Below are 18,778 nucleotides of genomic sequence, written 5' to 3'. Positions count from 1 at the left end.
CAGCTGGAATGTAGTCCAGCCATTACTTTTGTAACTCACGCATCATAATGCTCGCCTGGTGGCTAGTGTGGCATGAATTCAAAACAATGGAGAAACATCTCCCCTCACACCCACCCTCCCTTCCAAACCTTAGGATTTCAGTGCACAGTTAAAATGTTACATACCGGTATTTTTACAAAGTATTAACTTACCACTTTGAAATGTCCAGTACCAGTCCAGGTTGCAAAGCTGGTTCTGGAACATGTACAGCTGAACCGAAGCCCTGTTTACAGGTGTGTCAGGACCTGCCCTACTCTGCCTCTGATTGGTTAGTAGTCTTTAACTAAGTACTGGCCATGTGTAACTCCCGACAAAGATCCAATAGAAGTGAGATGGCTCACACTGTAGCTAGTGAAATGAGGTGTTGCAGCCATGTGCAGTATGACAAAATATGGTGTTTTTTTATTTAACCATTTAAGCCTATTATAATATACAATTCCTAAATAAAATCATGAACCTGATAATGAACATATGACCACTGTAAATTATTTTTGTAACCCACTTTTGTACCATAAAGTACCTACCAAAATACACTATTAATGCACTATATTTCAGCACGTAAAGAGTAAACTGGTAAAATCTGAGTGTTCATGGTTATATCTGACTATAGCTTCGTTGCTACGTATGAACATTTTCTCTTTTATCTCTGATTCTAAACAGACTACTCTACTTTCATGGGAAATAAGGTTAAGCAGATTACAGGCATACTGGTTTCTCTATGATAATCACATCCATTAATGCAGTCATTATGAAGGCTTTGAAATTCCCCCTGTTCCTCTGACTGACTGTAATAGCGGTGCCATTAGCCTCTGTGTGTGTGTGTGTGTGTGTGTGTGTGTGTTTTTCTGTCTTTTAATGCGCACCTTGTCCTGTCTATCCAGTGCACACCCTTCCTGTATGAGAACACTGATGACGTCACTGTTTCCCACCACGGCAGCCCGGTGTAACGCTGTTTGCTCCCCCTGCCAACAGTCACACAAACACTGATTAACGATATGCGTCAAAAAACAGAATCCATTCATAGAGGAAACTATTCCATCATGTGAAAGTTTTCTTGTTGGGTCATTTCCATGCCTCAAAGATTCATAAATCTTTTTCAAAATTATATTATTTCTTAAAAAAAAGAATTTCAGTTGTTGAAAAGTTGACATGGAGATACAAAATTTTCAATCCATTAGAGATGAGTCTTGTGTCTGTCAGTGCATGCAGTTTGAACTTAGCTGAATTACTGCATTTTAGTGGGAACAATAGCAGAACTGCTCAAAAGCAATACACCCCTCAACTTTTCCACAGATCAATAGCTGGTGTACAGCTTTCCATACTTATCAAGTCTCAATTTACAAGTAAGGGAATAGTTCAACAATTTGGAAACTACACTTCTATGTTCTTTTTGAGAGTGACACTTTTTCTTGCCATATTTTGACTTTCTGACTATTTCCGGAATTTCCACTCCTGTTTTTTAGTAGGGACATGGTTAGCCTTAGCTTAGCATAAAGATGGTAAACACCTAGAAGGTAATCTTATCATTTAACATATATTCAAAATAGTACACAATTCCAAAAAACAAACTATCCCTTTTAACGTTGACAGTTTTGAAAGCTCCTTTTTATTAAAGTCACTATGTACTCCCAAGCTCAGCAACTTATTACTCAAGCAGGACTGATGATAATATGGTCCCAATTAGTGGTGAGTGACACTTAGCAGGTCAGGTTAGACATAAGAGTGCAGGAAGAAAGAGCAGTGAGCAATGCTTTCCATGAGAGATGGTGGAGAAAGAGGATGGAGAAGGAGGAGGACAGGTAGGGCTGGAGGATAAGGCCAAAAATGTTATCACGATAAAAAGTTTCATATCTTTTGATATCGATAATTATCACTATAAGTATCAAATCGTTATTTCTTGTGAGTTTAAAAGCTGATTTTTTTGTCAACACTTGATACCAAACAGTGGATCACTTCACAAATCTGAGGCAGAACATTCAAAACAATTGTGATAAAATCTTTGTCAACAAATATGCACGAGTAAAATTAAGTAAAAGCTTTTTCCTCTGCAAAATAAACATCTTAATACAAAAATTAAGTCCTAATTTGTATTTGATTTAAGTGAATTAAATCAAACATGTATTGAATGTATAGTAAAAAATTATATCGCAATAATTATTGTTATTGTTTTATTTTCCAGCCCTAAGGAGAGGATAATTCCAAACTACATAAGAAATGAGCTGAGTGCAACAGCAGCAGTGAAAGAGGGAGTTTGTTCAGGGAAGAAAGGATGGGGGGGACAGATGCCTTCACTCTAACTGATCCTCCAGGCACCTTCCCGGCCCTACTCCACTGTCTTCTCTGCTCCTCCTCCTGCCACAGTCTGCACACAAGTCGGCAGGTCAGTGAGTCTCATTTAAGGCCACTGGAGGTTTTTAAACTACAGTTGTTGTGGGTCTGAAAATTCATTCAGGATCGCAGTGCGAGAGCTGGAAGTGGATGAAAGTTGAAACATGGCCAACGCAACTGACAGATGGATGATCCTACTCACGTCGTCGTGAATGTCCAGGTCGCAGCCAGCTTTGAGCAGGATACGCACCACATCAATGTGGCCTTTGTAGGCAGCCAAGTGCAGAGGGCTTCTGCCATTCTGTGGACACAAAACACACACAACTCAGCCCACTGAACTAATGCGAAGAAAGAGAGAGTGCAAGTCAAGTAAAGAAACCCACCACTGCTGTCCCACATACAGAATCACAGTCCAGTAGGTCAGATACTGCTGCAGTGTAAGTAAGACTGGTCATGGCCGGTGGCACGACTGAAGACAATCTGCTGCAGAGTACAATCCATCTCAATAATGAGTCGAGCCAAAACAAACAAATCCTTAATCCATGGTTTAAGAGAGTTGTGCACAATCTGCACAGCTGTTCATGTTCTCCACGCAGATGGTTTCAGTTCTATTTGTCCATGTTGAAGAGAGTTCTGCTTCCATCCCAATACAAGAGAAACGATTTCATTGGTGAGATTACATTACAAATGTTTAAAACAGCCATGTGAATTCTGTAAAAACTGTTGGCAGCAAGGTCTGTAGATTATCCAGACTAACTGCATATAGAAAGGCATGTCGCTGTTAAATGTATAAATGTAATTTTTAAATGTTAAACAAAATTCTATCTATCTACACTGTATGTGGACGGATGCAGAAATATGACTCATTAATCGTTTCTATTGTTTTTCGAGCATAAATACAAAATTCCCTGAGCCCTGAGTCTCCAAGGTAAGGATTTGCTGTTTTTATTAGGTTTAAATAATTATAAACTGAAAGTCATGGGGTGTTGGACTCTTGGACAAAACATTTGAAGATGTCAGCTTGGGCTCTGGGAAATTATAATGGGCATTTTTCACTGTTAGTTGCAGCCCTTCCCTCAAACTCTGGAGTTTTTTAGCCCTTTCATATTCAGCAAAAAATCTTTCACCTTAAAGCCTGGCTAATATAATGAGTAGCATTAACCTTTATCTATTAATATAGATGTTGTTAGTGTGTGTGTATGTAAACTGATACTAACATTCTGTGGTATTGGAAAACGTACCAGTTGGAATGCAGCAATGCTCCATACTTAACCACAGAGGGTGATATGACATATAATAAGGAATGTCAACAGCAGGAAATTCTCTCCTGGCTATTGGCTTAAAGTAGGCAGGAGATATTAGAATAATATTCGCTGTGAGGATTAGGTTAAAAGCTCTCAACACATCCTGACATCCTGAACATTACTTCCAACACAATGAACTGCATTAAGAGGGACAGAGCAGGATGTTGGCATGTAGGTAACTATTCAAATTCCAAACACAAGATCCTGATGATCTCTGTTTATCTGTAATTATACAGACTAAAAACAGTCTAATTACAGATCAAGTGTGTATTCCCACACAACAGCACAAGGCGCATAACATCACAGGTATTACCTCGGTGCTTGGAGGTTCGTGCTTTGTTTGCATGTGACTCTGCTCTTCTCTGATTGATGTGGTCTTCAGATTGAGTTACACTGGGCCTAGCTTGGAGGGAAGCCACCAGTCGAGCTCAGGTAAACAGCAGGGAGCCTCTTTTGTCTCCAGACTGACTGAGGGTCTGTTTGTGGCTCTGCGGTCTGGTTTTTCAGTGGCAGTCAGTATATTGGGTTCACCTTTTAATGGTCTGTTGGCTTGTTTGGAAATGATCCAAACTCAGTTCTTTGAGATAGACAGGGACCAGAAGAATCATTCTCCTGAATGAAAAAAAGCTATGGAGTGGGAGCTGCTTTCAGAAATATTTGTTTTGCCTATAAATGTTTGCTTTTTAAAGGTTCTGTGTTGAGTTTTTGACATCTAGTTACGCTATAGTTTTTTCATGCTGTTTTGTTTATCTAGTGCACGCACACAAGGATGCACATGCACACTTCACAGTGCATCCGGGTAACGCAAATCATGTCAACCTATTTCACTGATCTATAAGTAATGGTAACACCCCAAGATATGCTGCAATTCACCAGCAAAGGCAAGAAAGGGGACGGCTGCTTAGGTAGTAAACATTGATATGAACAATCTTGGATTAAAAAAAAACTGCTTTGCATTTGTTTTATGTGGAAGAAAATTTAAACAATTTGTTAAAACTTTTGTCTGTTTAGAAGAAAACTCCACAAGGCCACTTTCATAACATCCTCAGTATTCATCTACATAGAAACACAAGAGTCTCCTGGGGCCTCTACCATGAAACAAGTTCAACATACCCAGGATCTTTTTCTTATCTGGCTTCACTAATTCACTAACAATCATGATGAGGCCTGATTTATACTTCTGCATTGAGTCTATGCCATAGCCTACGTGTAGCCCTTTACCCTACGCCTTAAGAAAGGAAGCAGAATCCGGCATATACAGAGCAGAATCCGGCAATAGTTTAGCCAGGCAGGGGTCCAAGGAGAGCAGACGGGATGAGAGCTATTTCCAGATGAGTAACTAAAACAACACGTTATTGTGCAAAATTCGCTCTTAACTTTTTAAAATTTTTAGCATACAATATGTTCTTCTTCAAATCGGTCTAATATAATTATTTAAATGTGTTCATTATGCTGCGATGGACTGGCGACCTGTCCAGGGTGTGCCCCGCCTTTCACCCGATGTCAGCTGGGATTGGCTCCAGCTCCCCGCGACCCTGTACACAGGATAAGCGGTTGACGATGGATGGATGTTCATTATGTTGTTGTAGCCTACAGTTTAATGATTACTTTTAAAATGTATCTGTAATAAAATTAAGCACTAAAATTAATAAACCCCATAACTGACTCAAACTCAAAGTTGCAGGTCCTCGTTGTGTAATATTAGATGCATGCAACAGCAGCTCACTGTATCCTAGACGGCATGATTTATACCGATGGTGGTTAAATGGTTTCACGTAGCTTTGGTTAGAATTAAAGAGTGCTGTTAAAGGAATGAACTAGGTGTGAATGTGCTACATTGAAATTATGGCAGATTATGTGTAAAGTGAAATACACATACACATTCTCTCTCACTCTCTGTTGACAGACGTTGCACCTTCCAGTAGTAAATATTTATTGATGTGCAATTGTTTACATGTTCATTTGTTGAGACTGCAGTGTTTCCCACAGAATGACAGTAACTGTGGCGGGGGGGCGTCGATATTGACTACCAGCTATGTACAGCGTGCTAGCCTCCAATCCAGCTGTATTATTACATTAACTTAGCTCTCCTTATTAGCGAGGCTCCTTACATGCTTGCTAATAACTTTTTTTAAGCTGGGTCTCCGACATTGACAGTGTTGTGTTGGATAGATCTGTGCAGCTAAGGAAGTGCAATATCGGCCTGTTCTAAGTGTAGTTTATACAGTAAAGGGGTCTACTATCCAAATCATTCTTAAAATCAAAATATCGGCTCATAAATCGGCTCTTTTTCACTTTCATATTGGCATCGGCCCCAAATATCCACATTAGTCGGGCTCTAATTGAAATGAGGACACAATTATGGTCTCTCCTCAAACCGAGGTGCAGGAGGATTGCTTGCAGTCTTCTCCCCCTTTCATGCTGGTGTTACGCCGAAACACCGCCATCGATATAGGCCTAATGTTCGCACAACGAGGACGTTTATTTGGCAAATTTGAACTAGCCTGTCTCAAAGCGTCGGTAATTGACGCTCTGAGAGGAGAATGTGTTGTGAGTTAAGTTGATGCTGTGGTTAGTAGGCTAATGCCGTAATAATAATAATGATATAGTGGCAAGGACATCTGTACATTCCTCATTCATTCATTCTGGTCAAAGCTCCCTGTGGAACTGTGGGGACTTTCAGGTGTGCAAGCCCCCTCAATCATGACTGGACCAAAAAAGTCACGTGACACATGCAGTTGGAAGACAATAAAATAGGGAATGTGTAAACGCAATGTTGCGAAAGCCAATCAGCGGTGACACTCGTCACCGGTGGCTTCGGAGCGCTGTTTGGAGAGGTCCAGGCGAGCGGTGTAATGACATTCCGCTGGCCGACGGAGAGCTGCTAAAGAACGGGGAAGTGCACGGGAGCAGCTTTCGGACAAATAAACACCCGTAGTTGGTCTGGATTCTGCTCTGACAACTACGCCGTTTACTCGCTGGAGGAGCTCAGAGTTAACTGCTTTCATTAAATTAGCTTTTTACTTTAGTTTTTGGGATTACAACTTGATTTATCTTCACTGGAGCTTCTCAGCAGCTTCCATGCACATCCGGTTCCACTGTTGTTGTTAGCATCGGATGGCACCCAGAGCTCTGTTTGACTACTACTTCAAATTTATATAGAAACCGGACAAACTGGACATTACTTGGAGAAAGGAAAGCAAGGAAGTTGAACTAACTGGTGAGTTCAAAAAACATGTTTCTGCAACTTTATTCCAGCTATCGTTGTACTTTACTGACAACAGGTTAGCATAGCATAGCCCTGATCGATCCAAACTCCATTCAGAAAATAAATATTTTGTTGTTGCCCTGCTGACTTCCTGACAGACCTGACAAAGCATGAATTCATATGTCTAACAAATCGGCATCATATTGTAGTTATTTAGGCATCAGTTTGATCTGTTTATTGCAATTAAATCACAGCAAATAGTTTACTTTGGGTTCATACAACTGTAGAATTCGCTTATCGCATTGTGCGTGAACACAACAAAATGTCAGAGTAAAGCGAGTCGAATATTAACTTCGCTTTCAGTGTGAACACACCTTTACATTTTGAGATGCAGATAAGGTGGAAATTTTACATTACGAAGCGACAGTGAACGCACCACTGCAGTCACTTACTACCACGTTGGTTTCTATACACATGTGAGAAATTTGAAAATGGAATTCCGGGTGAGTTTATTAAACACGGCGACTGTGAAACGTACTGCTGATGGAGAACGTGAGCAGAGCAGAGACACACACAGGGAGAGACAGAAAGAGGCGGGGCAGGCTGCTGTGTTTGCAGTGAGAGAGCAGAGACAGGGAGCTGATTCAAGCACTGAATAAACACTTAAATAAGGTGGAAAATTACCTACAATAACCTACTATCAATATAAATACGTTATATAGCCCAAAGGATACTAAAGAACAGTCCCCACCCAGCCACAGCCTGTTCACCCTGCTGCCTTCTGGGAAGAGATATAGAAGTTTCTGCTGCCGCACCACCAGACTGCAGAGCAGCTTTTCCCCCCCAAGCTGTCAGACTCTTAAACTCTAGTTCATCCTCAGCACTGCTCCACTGATGATAGTTTTTCTGTTTACCATTTTTATAATTGCTTCTATATTAATGTATAGTGTCTGCTATGTAGCAGAAGGGAGGTACAAACTCAGTTTCACTTTACAACCTGTTGTTAAGTGATAAATAAACCTGCATTGTACCCTGGGTTTGTGCTGATTAATAGCTTTTAGTCTATTAATCTGCAATTATTAATATAGCATCATCAGTATAATCGTCACATTCTGTATCACTCACTTACCCTGGTGACAACTACTTTTGCGCCCTTGTTGATAAGCTGGACCACATTGTCAGCTTGTCCCTTGTGTGAAGCTATGAGGAGGCGCTCGGAAAGTGCGAGGACCTCAGCCGCATCCTGCTGGCTCATGAAGCAGGGCGAATGATGCTGCTGTCACAGTTGGACACGGTGCTCCAGATGGTGGGGAAGGCAGCTGTGGCGATGGTCTCCGATGCCCTCTAACTCATGGCGAGTTCTGCTGCAGACAGAGGTGTCAAACAGGAGCTTTCAGTGCTTTCTTCTGTTGCTACAAACTCCACACATTGTCAGGATCCATCCACTTCATCCTCTCAGCTGCTGGAAAGAAAACAGGAAACACATGGAGCGAAAACAAGCCAGCATGTTCTCTACTCATAGTAGGCTGGCCAACAGGAAAACAGGGAGGGATGGCCTGTGGGAATGGAGTAGACTGACATAACTCCTGTCGGTAAAGTGACTAAAAGCTAAAAGGCCTGAAGTGTCTCATGTGATTTTTCATCACATTGAAAGTACATTGACAGACAGACATAAATTTGTCATAAAATCTCCAACTCTGCAATGTAACTGGTATGCCTTCCTGCCAAATTGGGCATGTCACAAGTCTCCCAAAGAGATCTTCTTATCTCCCAGTTTGCATCAATGTACAGGGACTGGTTGCTGACATTATCTATAACCTTCAGAAAATGGCATAAGCAGTGAAAATGTGTTAAACAAAGGAAACATCTATCAACTTTAGTCTTCCCTTAGTTTAAAGTGTTGATGCAGATTTTAAGTTTCACAAGACTGTTCCATCTAAAAATTACTGTTTGGTCAATGGAGTCTGGTGGCTTTTAACAGAGCAATAAAGCAGCTGTTTCTGGTCAAACAAAAAGGGACTTACTCTTTAAAAAAAAGTCTATCTCAGGATAATTTCCACAATGTTGTCAGACCACTTATCATTTTATATTTAAATATTATATAATATTCTGGGGTGGCTGTGGCTTAGGAGGTAGAGCAGGTCACCCACTAATCAATCCCTGGATCCTCTGAATGTTGAAGTGTCTTTGCAGAAAATACTGAACCCCTCATTGCTCCAGATGGGAGAGATGTCGTTGGGGTGTGTGTGTGTGTGTGTGTGAGAATGATTACTTTCTGTTTCTGATCACCTTAGCCACCAGCCTCCAGTCATTAGGGTATGAATGTGTGTGAATGTGACATGTAGTGTAACCGCTTTGAGTGGTCAGAAGACTAGAAAGGTGATATACATGTACAGTCCATTAACCATAATAATAATGTGAGCCTATCTGTAGAAAAAACAAGCAGTTTAGTGGACAGTACGCACCTGCCTGCCAGGATTGTGTTGCAACCATGTTACACTGCTTACTCCATACTGGACCAATCTCAAAAAATGCTGTCCCAATTAGTCACAGACAGAAACATTGGAAAATAGGATCCAGGTAGAAACATACTAAAGTTACTATTTAAGATGGAACCGTGGCCAGGATAATCCATGCTCACTAAGCTCAACACAAGGAAAACACACTACTGCAGACTACAGTACACAAAGAGGAAAAGGAATTACTTTAAGAGCTGAATACACAACAAAACCAGCTCTATCCAAAAGCTAAATGTTAAAATGTAAATAGATGCAAAATGTGCATGTGGGTCAATCGTATCACATTTGTTTTCAGAATTTTGACATTACTGTTCTACTGTTTTAAAAATTACAATCTCTACAAATGCACTTGTCAAGACATGCTTACAAATTCTGTGTAATGCTCAGCATTCAAGTGTCAAAGCTGCGTCTGCAGGTCAGTGTATTTGTGGATCGCTTCACACAGAATAGAATAGAATAGAAGATACCTTTATTGTCACATACATGTGAAATTCATTCTCTGCATTTAACCCATCCCTCAAGGGAGCAGTGTGCAGCACCTGGGGACTGGCACTGACTGGAGTACCTAACATGTTTTTGATGCACGCAGACACGGAGAGAACATGCAAACACACAGAAAGGCCGGGACGACCAGGGTTTGAACCCGCAACCTTCTTGCTATAAGGCCACAGTGCTATCCACTGGCCCACCGTGCTGCCCATTTGTCTACAAATCATTGTTAATTTTTTTTTACAACGGAGACTGGTACTGTGTGTCCACATCAAAGAGGACAGGAGCCTCCACAAGACTGCCGTTAACTTACATTTGAACAACAAGTAACACTCTTTTGATGACAACAATGTACATATTTTTAAATAGGGAGGACAGATGGTTTGAAAGAGGAGTCAAAGAAGCCATCTACACCAGAGTCACCAGAGAACCATCACTCAACCTGGGAGGAGGGCTGAGACACCACTTATCCCCCACTTTCATCCCTTCCCAGGAAACTGAATTAAATGCTCACATCTGGCCTCATGTGACAATGCCTATGACGGTTGTTCAGACTTGGCTTCACATGACTCCAACGACTATAGCGACTGTCGTTACAACAGCAAGGAGGAGCATCTTTCAGTATCTTCAACAAAGTCCAGTTGCCCTTGATTTTAATCCACCTTAGATATGCTCTGGGAGGTGGTGATGGCGCAGTGAATTAGACACATGCCTTTAGTGCAGCAATCCCCCACTGTGACACATCGAGCATTGTGTCCCTGAGCAAGACACTTAACCCCTAGATGCTCCAGAGGTGTGTGACCTCTGACATACTATAGAAATTGTAAGTTGGATAAAAAGCTAAATTAGAAAAAAGAAAATGCTCTGACCTCTGTCACTTTCTGCCACAGTTTCAAGTCTAACCAAGGTCTCCACAGGGAAATAAGTGCATTTTGCTTTGCTGTGCCTTCAACAGAGTTAATAAAATGCAGCAAACAAATACTGGTGTCCTGTCAAATGCATTCTGACTGATACACTGGAACAAATGTCCAGCCAAAGAATCAGCTATTACAGTCCCACAACCTTTCTACATTTCACTGATGTACAATATTGTTGCTGCTCAAGACAATAAGGATGAGTCTACTTGCTTGATTATCAAGTAAAATGCACAAAATACTAACATTTCCCTATGTGTATTTCTCAACAGGAACAGAAAAAGTTGAACGAGGATAAGAATTACAGGGTTTTTTTTGTCACGAGTCAAAAATAATTTGCCACATTATGAACAGCTTATTAAAACACTTATCACAAAAATCTCTACCGTGATTGGTGCATTGGACCAGGGATGATACATGAGCAGCACCCATACAACAACTGAATTGACCCTGCCTATATTTGGGACAGGTGTCTCTTCCTCTTGCACAAAACTGAAATTATGAACCAGTTTATTTATTTCAAACAGAATATTACTTTATTATTATCTAATAATATCAAATACACCTCATTCATTTGACCTAGCTCCGACAGACGGCTCATGCGCTTTTATTTTGAAGGCAGCAACGTGACGAAAACGCAGTGCAGGATGAGAGAAGTGTGGCAGAAGTTAGCAGACGGACAGCGATGGACTTCACATGACAGGATTCAGGATTCTTTTTTTCCTTTTCATCTCTTGTACCATGCCGGTTACACTGGTAAATCTATATGAATTAGACTTTGGGTCTTGTTGTTTCCGCTAAACGAACAACGATTGAATTGTGGAGGATCTAACCGATCTAATGATGTGCAGCATGTCCATACTGACATATTGATCATAGTGATCACGCTTAAACATTAATATTTGTATTAACGATCTAAGCAGCTTAGAAGCAGCTAAAGCGGGCAACCCTACAGGGTTTAAGAGGTTTTATACATCCAAAGAACTTCTATAAAAACCAGACCAGGTGTTTAATGGAGACCTGCGTATTTGTCAAAATGTGTTCCCACATCAGGCCAGGAAACGGGTAGGCGGCTATTTGGGACTATTTGGGTTATTAATGTAAGTTTTATGGTAAATATTCTTCTTCTACAATAGGTCTAATATAATTATTTAAATGTGTTCAGTATGTTGTTTGTTTGTTTTAGCCTGCATTAATGATCTGACTGTTTTGATCTGTAATGAAATAAAGCAATTGTAAAATTAATAAACGACATAACTGCCACACTGCAGATGTCATCACTCAGTTTAAAGTGCTCCCACACACCTGAGGGATTCATTTATTTTTCCTTTTGAAATCAACTGGAGCGTTACGTTCACTGCTGTGAGTGGAGGTCAGGCATGCAAAACATCCTGAATATTCGAATCCCAAAATAAAAAACAAATACCCAACAATTTAATTATCAGAGCTGTGAAATACCAAACATTTTAGAACAAATCAACAAAACTGCACAGGTATTCACATATCCATAAATTCCGGGGTGTAAAAGGAATGACAATTACACTGTAGGCAACTGTAAAAAATAACATTTCCACTGTGGAATCATGCCTGCCACAATGTTACAACTGTCCAGCTATGCACAGGGGAGAAGTCGCCGGTGGCACTTCTTGACCTTACTGACTGGCGAACAGGCTATAGGTAGAGTAGAGGGACTTATTAAATTTTATTTTTCTAAAAGGTAAAAACCCACTACAGACTGACTGTTCCGCGCTGAAAGCAGTCCTGTTACAAAATACTGTAACTGCTGTCTCTTTGTACTTTCAAAAAGATGCATAGTTTGTCAAGGTTGTGTGAGGGATCTTCTGGGTGCAACATGTTACCTCCCAATATATTAAAATAAAAATAAAAAAAGCAATCCTCCACCCAGTATGACAATGCATGAAAAACCTCAATTTACTTGAGCTTAAAGGGTGCTAATTCACTATAGTAACATTTGAATGACTCCCTCCTGCTGACTAAAAACTGAATAAGATTACCGGAGGGGGGGGGGGCGCACTGCATTCCAGTTGATTCTCCAGAAGATCCTGTTTAGTCAGAGACCCACACACACAAAGCGGGCCTGGCAGTCGCAGTGAGGCTCCTCACACGCTGCTAGGCAACAGGGCTTTTGTGCAAACTTTTGGAACTCAGGACTCAAAAACAAGAAATGCCAAGCCCTTGCTTTTCACACCGCTCACAGAGTCGGCCCAGGAGAATACTTATTAACCTGCTCATTCCTGACAAACAGCCGCCTTCTCATGCAGTCACACTGATTCATATCTGTGTTGTTTTCTACTTGACCCAAATTCCAAAGAAGAAAAAAATAAAGAAGCTGTAGAGCTGTATATATCTATAATATGTTTAATGTATGCAGTGTTTGGTTAAATTGGCTCACTCATACTTTTCTACTACTGAAGAAACGCCTGTTGAGTGCTACAACATAATGTTAAAATGATGAAAATGGACATTGGACATTTTAGACACTAAAGAATCAACAAAGGGTGAACCCCTTATTTCACTCTACCTACCACTGACAAATATTTTATCACTATTTTACTTTGAAGTTGTTTAGAGTACAACCCTCCAGTAAAATACAAAGTTCATCTGTATCCGGAAAACCTGTCAGTCTGTCTCTCTGTCCCTCCTCTCCAGCCACATTCCATATTCCCCAGCACCCTTCATTGCCATTTTCCATCCATACCCCAGATGTCCTGGGACTTCCCCTCCCTTTCCCATCACCTGACTGCCCCACCCATCTACACACCTGTTCCTTTGGATCTGTCTTTTGGATAACACACTGTGAACATCCGAAGAATTATACGAAAAACCACACTCATTTTGTCAAAAAGTCTGTGATTATGAACACCGCTGCTGAAATTTCCCATGATCATTAATCAATACTACTAATGTTTTCACTCGCACTCTGTGTAACACTAAACGCTTTGCTAGCTTCCTCTCCTTGTTCTTGAATCTATGTGACAGGTGCTGTTATAGGAGCAGCATAACTCCTGTAAGGAATCAGGATGTGGTTTTAGAGAAGTTTCGTTTAAATTGATCCACAGATTTTACCCAGTGAAATCTTTCCTTGAGTGAGTGTTCTTTCCGTAAAAATGCAGAGGAAAATATTTCCCATATGTTGGAGTTCATTCAGGCTCATCTCATTCCGGATGTTTCTTTCTGTTTTAATGTTTTCTTTGGTGTTTTTGATTTCAGGGAAGATAAGAAAAGACTATATTTCATACACAAACCTGTTATTCTTACTTGCCAAATACCATATCCATAAATGTAAATTTACTGGCTCTAAAACATTCTTCCCTGTCTTTATGAGGGAACTAGATGCATTCATAAAATATTCAAAAAACTGCAAAGCTCAAAAGGACTATACTATTATATTCAACACTTAAGACCTCATGGAAGTGACTGACATTGGAACTCAAGAACAGAAGTAAACCTGGACTTTTTTTAGCAGAAAGCCCTACTGAATCTCTTAAAAATGTTTTTTGTACCCCTCGTTAGGCGGCACTTGCGGAGCTCCTCAACTCGGATCCACCATCAATTTTCATAAAACTGTCAATATCTAAACAGTTGATTTCTCGCCTCAAAAATTCTCACAAATGGATTTAGTGATGAAATAACGTACGAAATTGTAAAATGAAAAAACTTTCTGTTACTGGCCTCTGTCCTGCGTGCAATGATGATGCAATCAATAGTGACGATTCTCTACGACCAATCAATAGTCTGCTGTGTTTTCACATCACATTTTAGTATCGCCTCAGCTCAACTTAGTTTTCTTGAAACTGCGGTGATTGAGGTGATTGAGGCAAGTCGAGCTGGTACCATTGGTGGAAAAGGGGCGTTTGTTTTATTTGTTGTTGATGAAAATCTAGTGGACCAAAATTTTTAAATCAAATTCAGTGTAATGGGTATAGTAACATACAGAGAAGCCTTGATTACAGAGGCCCATGAAAGCTAGCCTATGAAGTAGCAGGGGGGAAAAACAACAACAATGTAGTGGAAACTTAATCAGCTGTTAGATAATGTGGGGTAAGGCAGGATATTTATGGTTTGGTGTAGCCTGTAATTCTGCCCACAGATGGCTGAGCTCATCAGGGTTCATCACTGCTGCAGAACTGCAAACAGTTCATTGCACAATGTCCTGGTATTGAGCCTGCTAGAAGCATTAGCCTAAGGGATGTGATCATATGATGGCTGCAGTGACACACTGCACTACCTCACTCACAATTAAACTTTCTGTATTGGCACTCACCTTAGTTGAAGACTAAAATTAGGGCAATTATACGTGCATGTAAAGTTTAAAGGAGAGCTTCCAGCTCTTGACAAAATAGGACGGTGTCTACATGGTGAACACTGTTTTCTAGCAAACGTACATTGTGGGGATTTTTGACATGACATTGATGCTGTGACACTGTATCATAATCAGCAGTTTCCCCTGGTAACTTCTTTGCCACACAGCAAAAAATAAAAGTAAAGAAAACAAACCTGCTTCTCGCTGCCATTCCATGTTTCGAAAAAATGTTGTTGTAAATGGCAGTTGGCATTTGTTAACGTTGCTCTGTGCCCCTCTGTGTGACTGAATACCGCCTTGTACAGCAACTACAATTCCTGTGTGCGTTTGTTTACACTGGTGAAATGTAAGGAAATAAAGTACTAATAGTTGTAGTAATTTTCATCTCCCCTTATTAAACTTTTTCCCACTTTATCCAATACCAAAGTTCAAACATCTGTAGAAGATGATATTAGTTAATTACAATACCTACATCTGAGGACATGACTGCCACGTAGGCCTATACTGATGTAAAAGTGTATATTATATATATATCTTAAAATACATTTTTTCATCATATTCTCAAACATAGCTTAACCATGTAATGTGACATGCGGCTTCATGGTTTGGGAAACCCCTATACCAGGGAAAATCTCCTACAGACAATGGCCTGCGGTGACAAAGGTGTGGAGTCTTTTTAAGGCTGGATCCAGCACACAAGAGGGTTTTTCCACCATTGCATGTGATGTGGACAAAGTCCTCTGGCCTGACCCAGCACATAGACGTGATGCTGAGGCAGAATGAATCCCTCGACCGTATTACTTGCAGTACTTAAAAGTATACAATATGTTCTGTTGTTGTTCTATAGTTGTAAATATCCTATGTTATATTGCATTGCCTATTGCATTAACAATACTGAAAAATATAACAAATGGCAACCAATGTGAAATAGAGAAAATTATTTCCATCAAATGTTGCTGTAAATATATCTAAATTAAGAGCATCAATAGTTAGTTACACTATCAGTTTGGAACTCTGATAATAATTAAATTAATAACAGTAACTGACTATCAATAACTAGCAGGTTGAAGAGTTCTAACTAAAATTCATAATACTAGATAACAAAGGTTTGTGTGGTGTAAGTTTCTTTGATCTGCACCATTATATCTTGCATGCACAAACATGAACACACTTGGTCAGAACAAAGACAGCATGTAAAGAGGGAGCTTTAAAGTTATTCTCCACTCTGTGTGTGGTTGTGTCTAAGGCCAAATTGAAGTTTGTGTAATGGTGCCATGTACAACACCTTAATAAGTGTACCACGTTCTTCAACCTACATGTCAGGAAAGGAATGTTGTCATGCATTTTTTCCAACGTCCATTAGGTAACTAGCATTAAATGAAAGGTCCTATTCTGTATTAAAAACCTATAGCAAAGTCTCCGCCTGCGGCTCTCTACTCCACAGAGAATACGCAGCAGTAGCAAAGCAAGTACTGATTACCAGAAAATCTAAATTTGTCAGCAAAATCAGGCAGATGAAACGCTCTGATTCTAAAATGCTCCCCTGTGGTATGCAGCCGTACAGACACCAGAACAAAACTGGGTAACAGAGAGCTGTGGAGAATGTTGCAGAAACACCAAAAGGACCAATTAAAAAGTCAGTAACGTGGGACAGGCTACACGCTCCCCTGCTGAAACACTTCTGAGACGCTAGTGGAAGTTGACAACAGACAGATGATGGAATAAAACTGTGGCGCAAGTGTAACGCCACACAGCGTGACTCCAAGATTTCAAGATTCACTGCAGTTTGCAACTCCATCTGAGGATGGAAACATTCAAAACTAAATCTGTATTACCTTTGTGCAATGAAGCAGGGCAGAATTTACTAAAATTAACTTCAGCACTGCCTGCTGTACATTCTCTATTATCTGGTCAATCTTTTTCTTGTTTGTATGAGCACTCAGCCCCATAAAGAACGCCTGCATTTCTATACAGTCCCGTGGTGCTCTGCATGAGCTTTCAACACAGAGGTAAACATGTTTCACCTTTTTTTATTTTACCAAAGGAAAAATTATTTACTTAGATTTACTTCTATGAGGAAGTGGCTAGCCTGCTAAAGCGCTTCGGTTTACCCTGTCACTGTGAGGATTTGCTGATTTGTTAGAGTTTTACATCTTCTTAAATGTACTATTTTTCAGTTGGTTAAACTAAACCTAGTGACCTTGGGCTTGGGGGAATTACAAAATCAGAGGATGAAATCAGACAAAGACTAATCCACTCAAGCTGAAAAAAAACATCCTCTGAGCTGTATTAGGGCTCAGTGATATGGCTCATGAATAATATCTTCATATTTTTCGGCTATGCCACAATATGTACCGCAATAACACATTTTGTCTAAAATAACATACAACAACAGATGATGATCTTGTAGATTATGAAGCATAGCTTTAGATTAAACTAACCAACAGTAAAGTAGTTCAAATGAGCTCAAGCTTAACATCTAGAACAGTAAAGTGCAACATACACTAGGGCTGAACGATTAATTGCATTTGTGAAAGACTGCGATTACACACTGGTCACATGACATGTGAGAGTAAACCAGTCTGCAGAGAACGCATCAACTTTGCACGTTAAGCTGTACCTTGCCTTCTTGTTGTACAATGGCCTTAAGCTTGACAGAAGCTGACACTACAGAAACATTAGTGTCACACTGTGGTGAGTTAGTTTTTCTTGTGGTCTGTAGGCCGACCTGATGATATATCATATTATTTAATGCCATGACTTGACTCTCAAATGATCTTTCTCATATTATTATAATTTGATATTTCTTCTCCACCATTGCTCATAATAATAATTCATGCATCACCTACTTTCATTTTAACACAGGCCTGGCCTACAATGAACAGTGTATGTTTAATCTATGTAATATTGTGTTGGTCAGACTATAGACTGACTTACTGCTTGTGCGTTTTGAATAATACAGAAGGTAAAATCACAGTGACTCGTAGCAGCTAACTAGCTTGCTTTTCATCACCTGGACTAGTGACAGACCGATTAATCAGTCGGCCAGTATCATGTCATTTTGAGATAATCAGCATCGACCGATACCTGCACTCACGAGGCTGATAGCGTTCCCCATGTGAGTATTGGGAAGGTGGTGAGAAGGTTCGTTTGGAGCCCTGAATGTCCTCAGTCATCATCGTCTTTTCTAAAAGGTACACCTTTCTTCCATCCGTACTGGCTATTGTTAAATATATACACTGTAGAGAATAATACAGATGTATAAAGTCGCTTCTGATGGCCATCAGCTGCCCTGCTCTCTAAATATATAATAGAAGACACCATAGTAACATTACATAAACAGGGAATTTTTATTTATTTACTTTGGCAGTAAATACAACACTCCGTTTTCATTATTATACTGCAAACTGAACTTATCTACACACACTGTGACTGACTAAAGTAACTTAACTTTCAAAGCTAAATGCGCCTCATATAACGCTCGCCAAGCGGCTACTCTGACACACCCTCAAAAACACTGGTGGAAAAACACTGAGCCGCAGCACACCTCTCCTCTCCCTTCCAAACACTAGCTACCCTCCAGGCAGTCAGTGGACATAAAGTTGTTACTGTGATGTAGAGACAGAGCTCAGTTAAAACTTTATGGATGAAAG

General features: G+C 40.2%; 1 protein-coding gene across 6 annotated transcripts in view; it reads right to left on the bottom strand.

Annotated features, from left to right (window-relative positions):
• Window positions 1-18,778, bottom strand: part of ankrd6b (ankyrin repeat domain 6b) — a 55,699-nt gene that overhangs the window by 23,687 nt on the left and 13,234 nt on the right. For 2 of the 6 annotated variants that reach the window (XM_038726472.1, XM_038726475.1), the window contains exons 2-4: window positions 8,009-8,341; window positions 2,570-2,668; window positions 903-1,001 (exon numbers count right to left, since the gene is read on the bottom strand). In XM_038726472.1, the coding sequence (XP_038582400.1) occupies window positions 903-1,001; window positions 2,570-2,668; window positions 8,009-8,134 (324 nt within the window). In that variant the 5' untranslated portion in view covers window positions 8,135-8,341. Of the gene's footprint in view, window positions 1-902; window positions 1,002-2,569; window positions 2,669-2,750; window positions 2,851-8,008; window positions 8,342-18,778 lie in introns of those variants that run through there. The other 4 variants (XM_038726476.1, XM_038726477.1, XM_038726473.1 and 1 more) reach the window with 4 other exon arrangements.

The sequence above is a fragment of the Micropterus salmoides genome, unplaced genomic scaffold (assembly GCF_014851395.1).
Source record: "Micropterus salmoides isolate LMB-PRFRI ecotype aquatic unplaced genomic scaffold, ASM1485139v1 Ms_hic_scaffold_18, whole genome shotgun sequence".
Lineage (NCBI taxonomy): Eukaryota > Metazoa > Chordata > Actinopteri > Centrarchiformes > Centrarchidae > Micropterus > Micropterus salmoides.
Note: the sequence above shows the minus strand (reverse complement) of the source record. Positions and strands in the feature narration are given on the sequence as shown.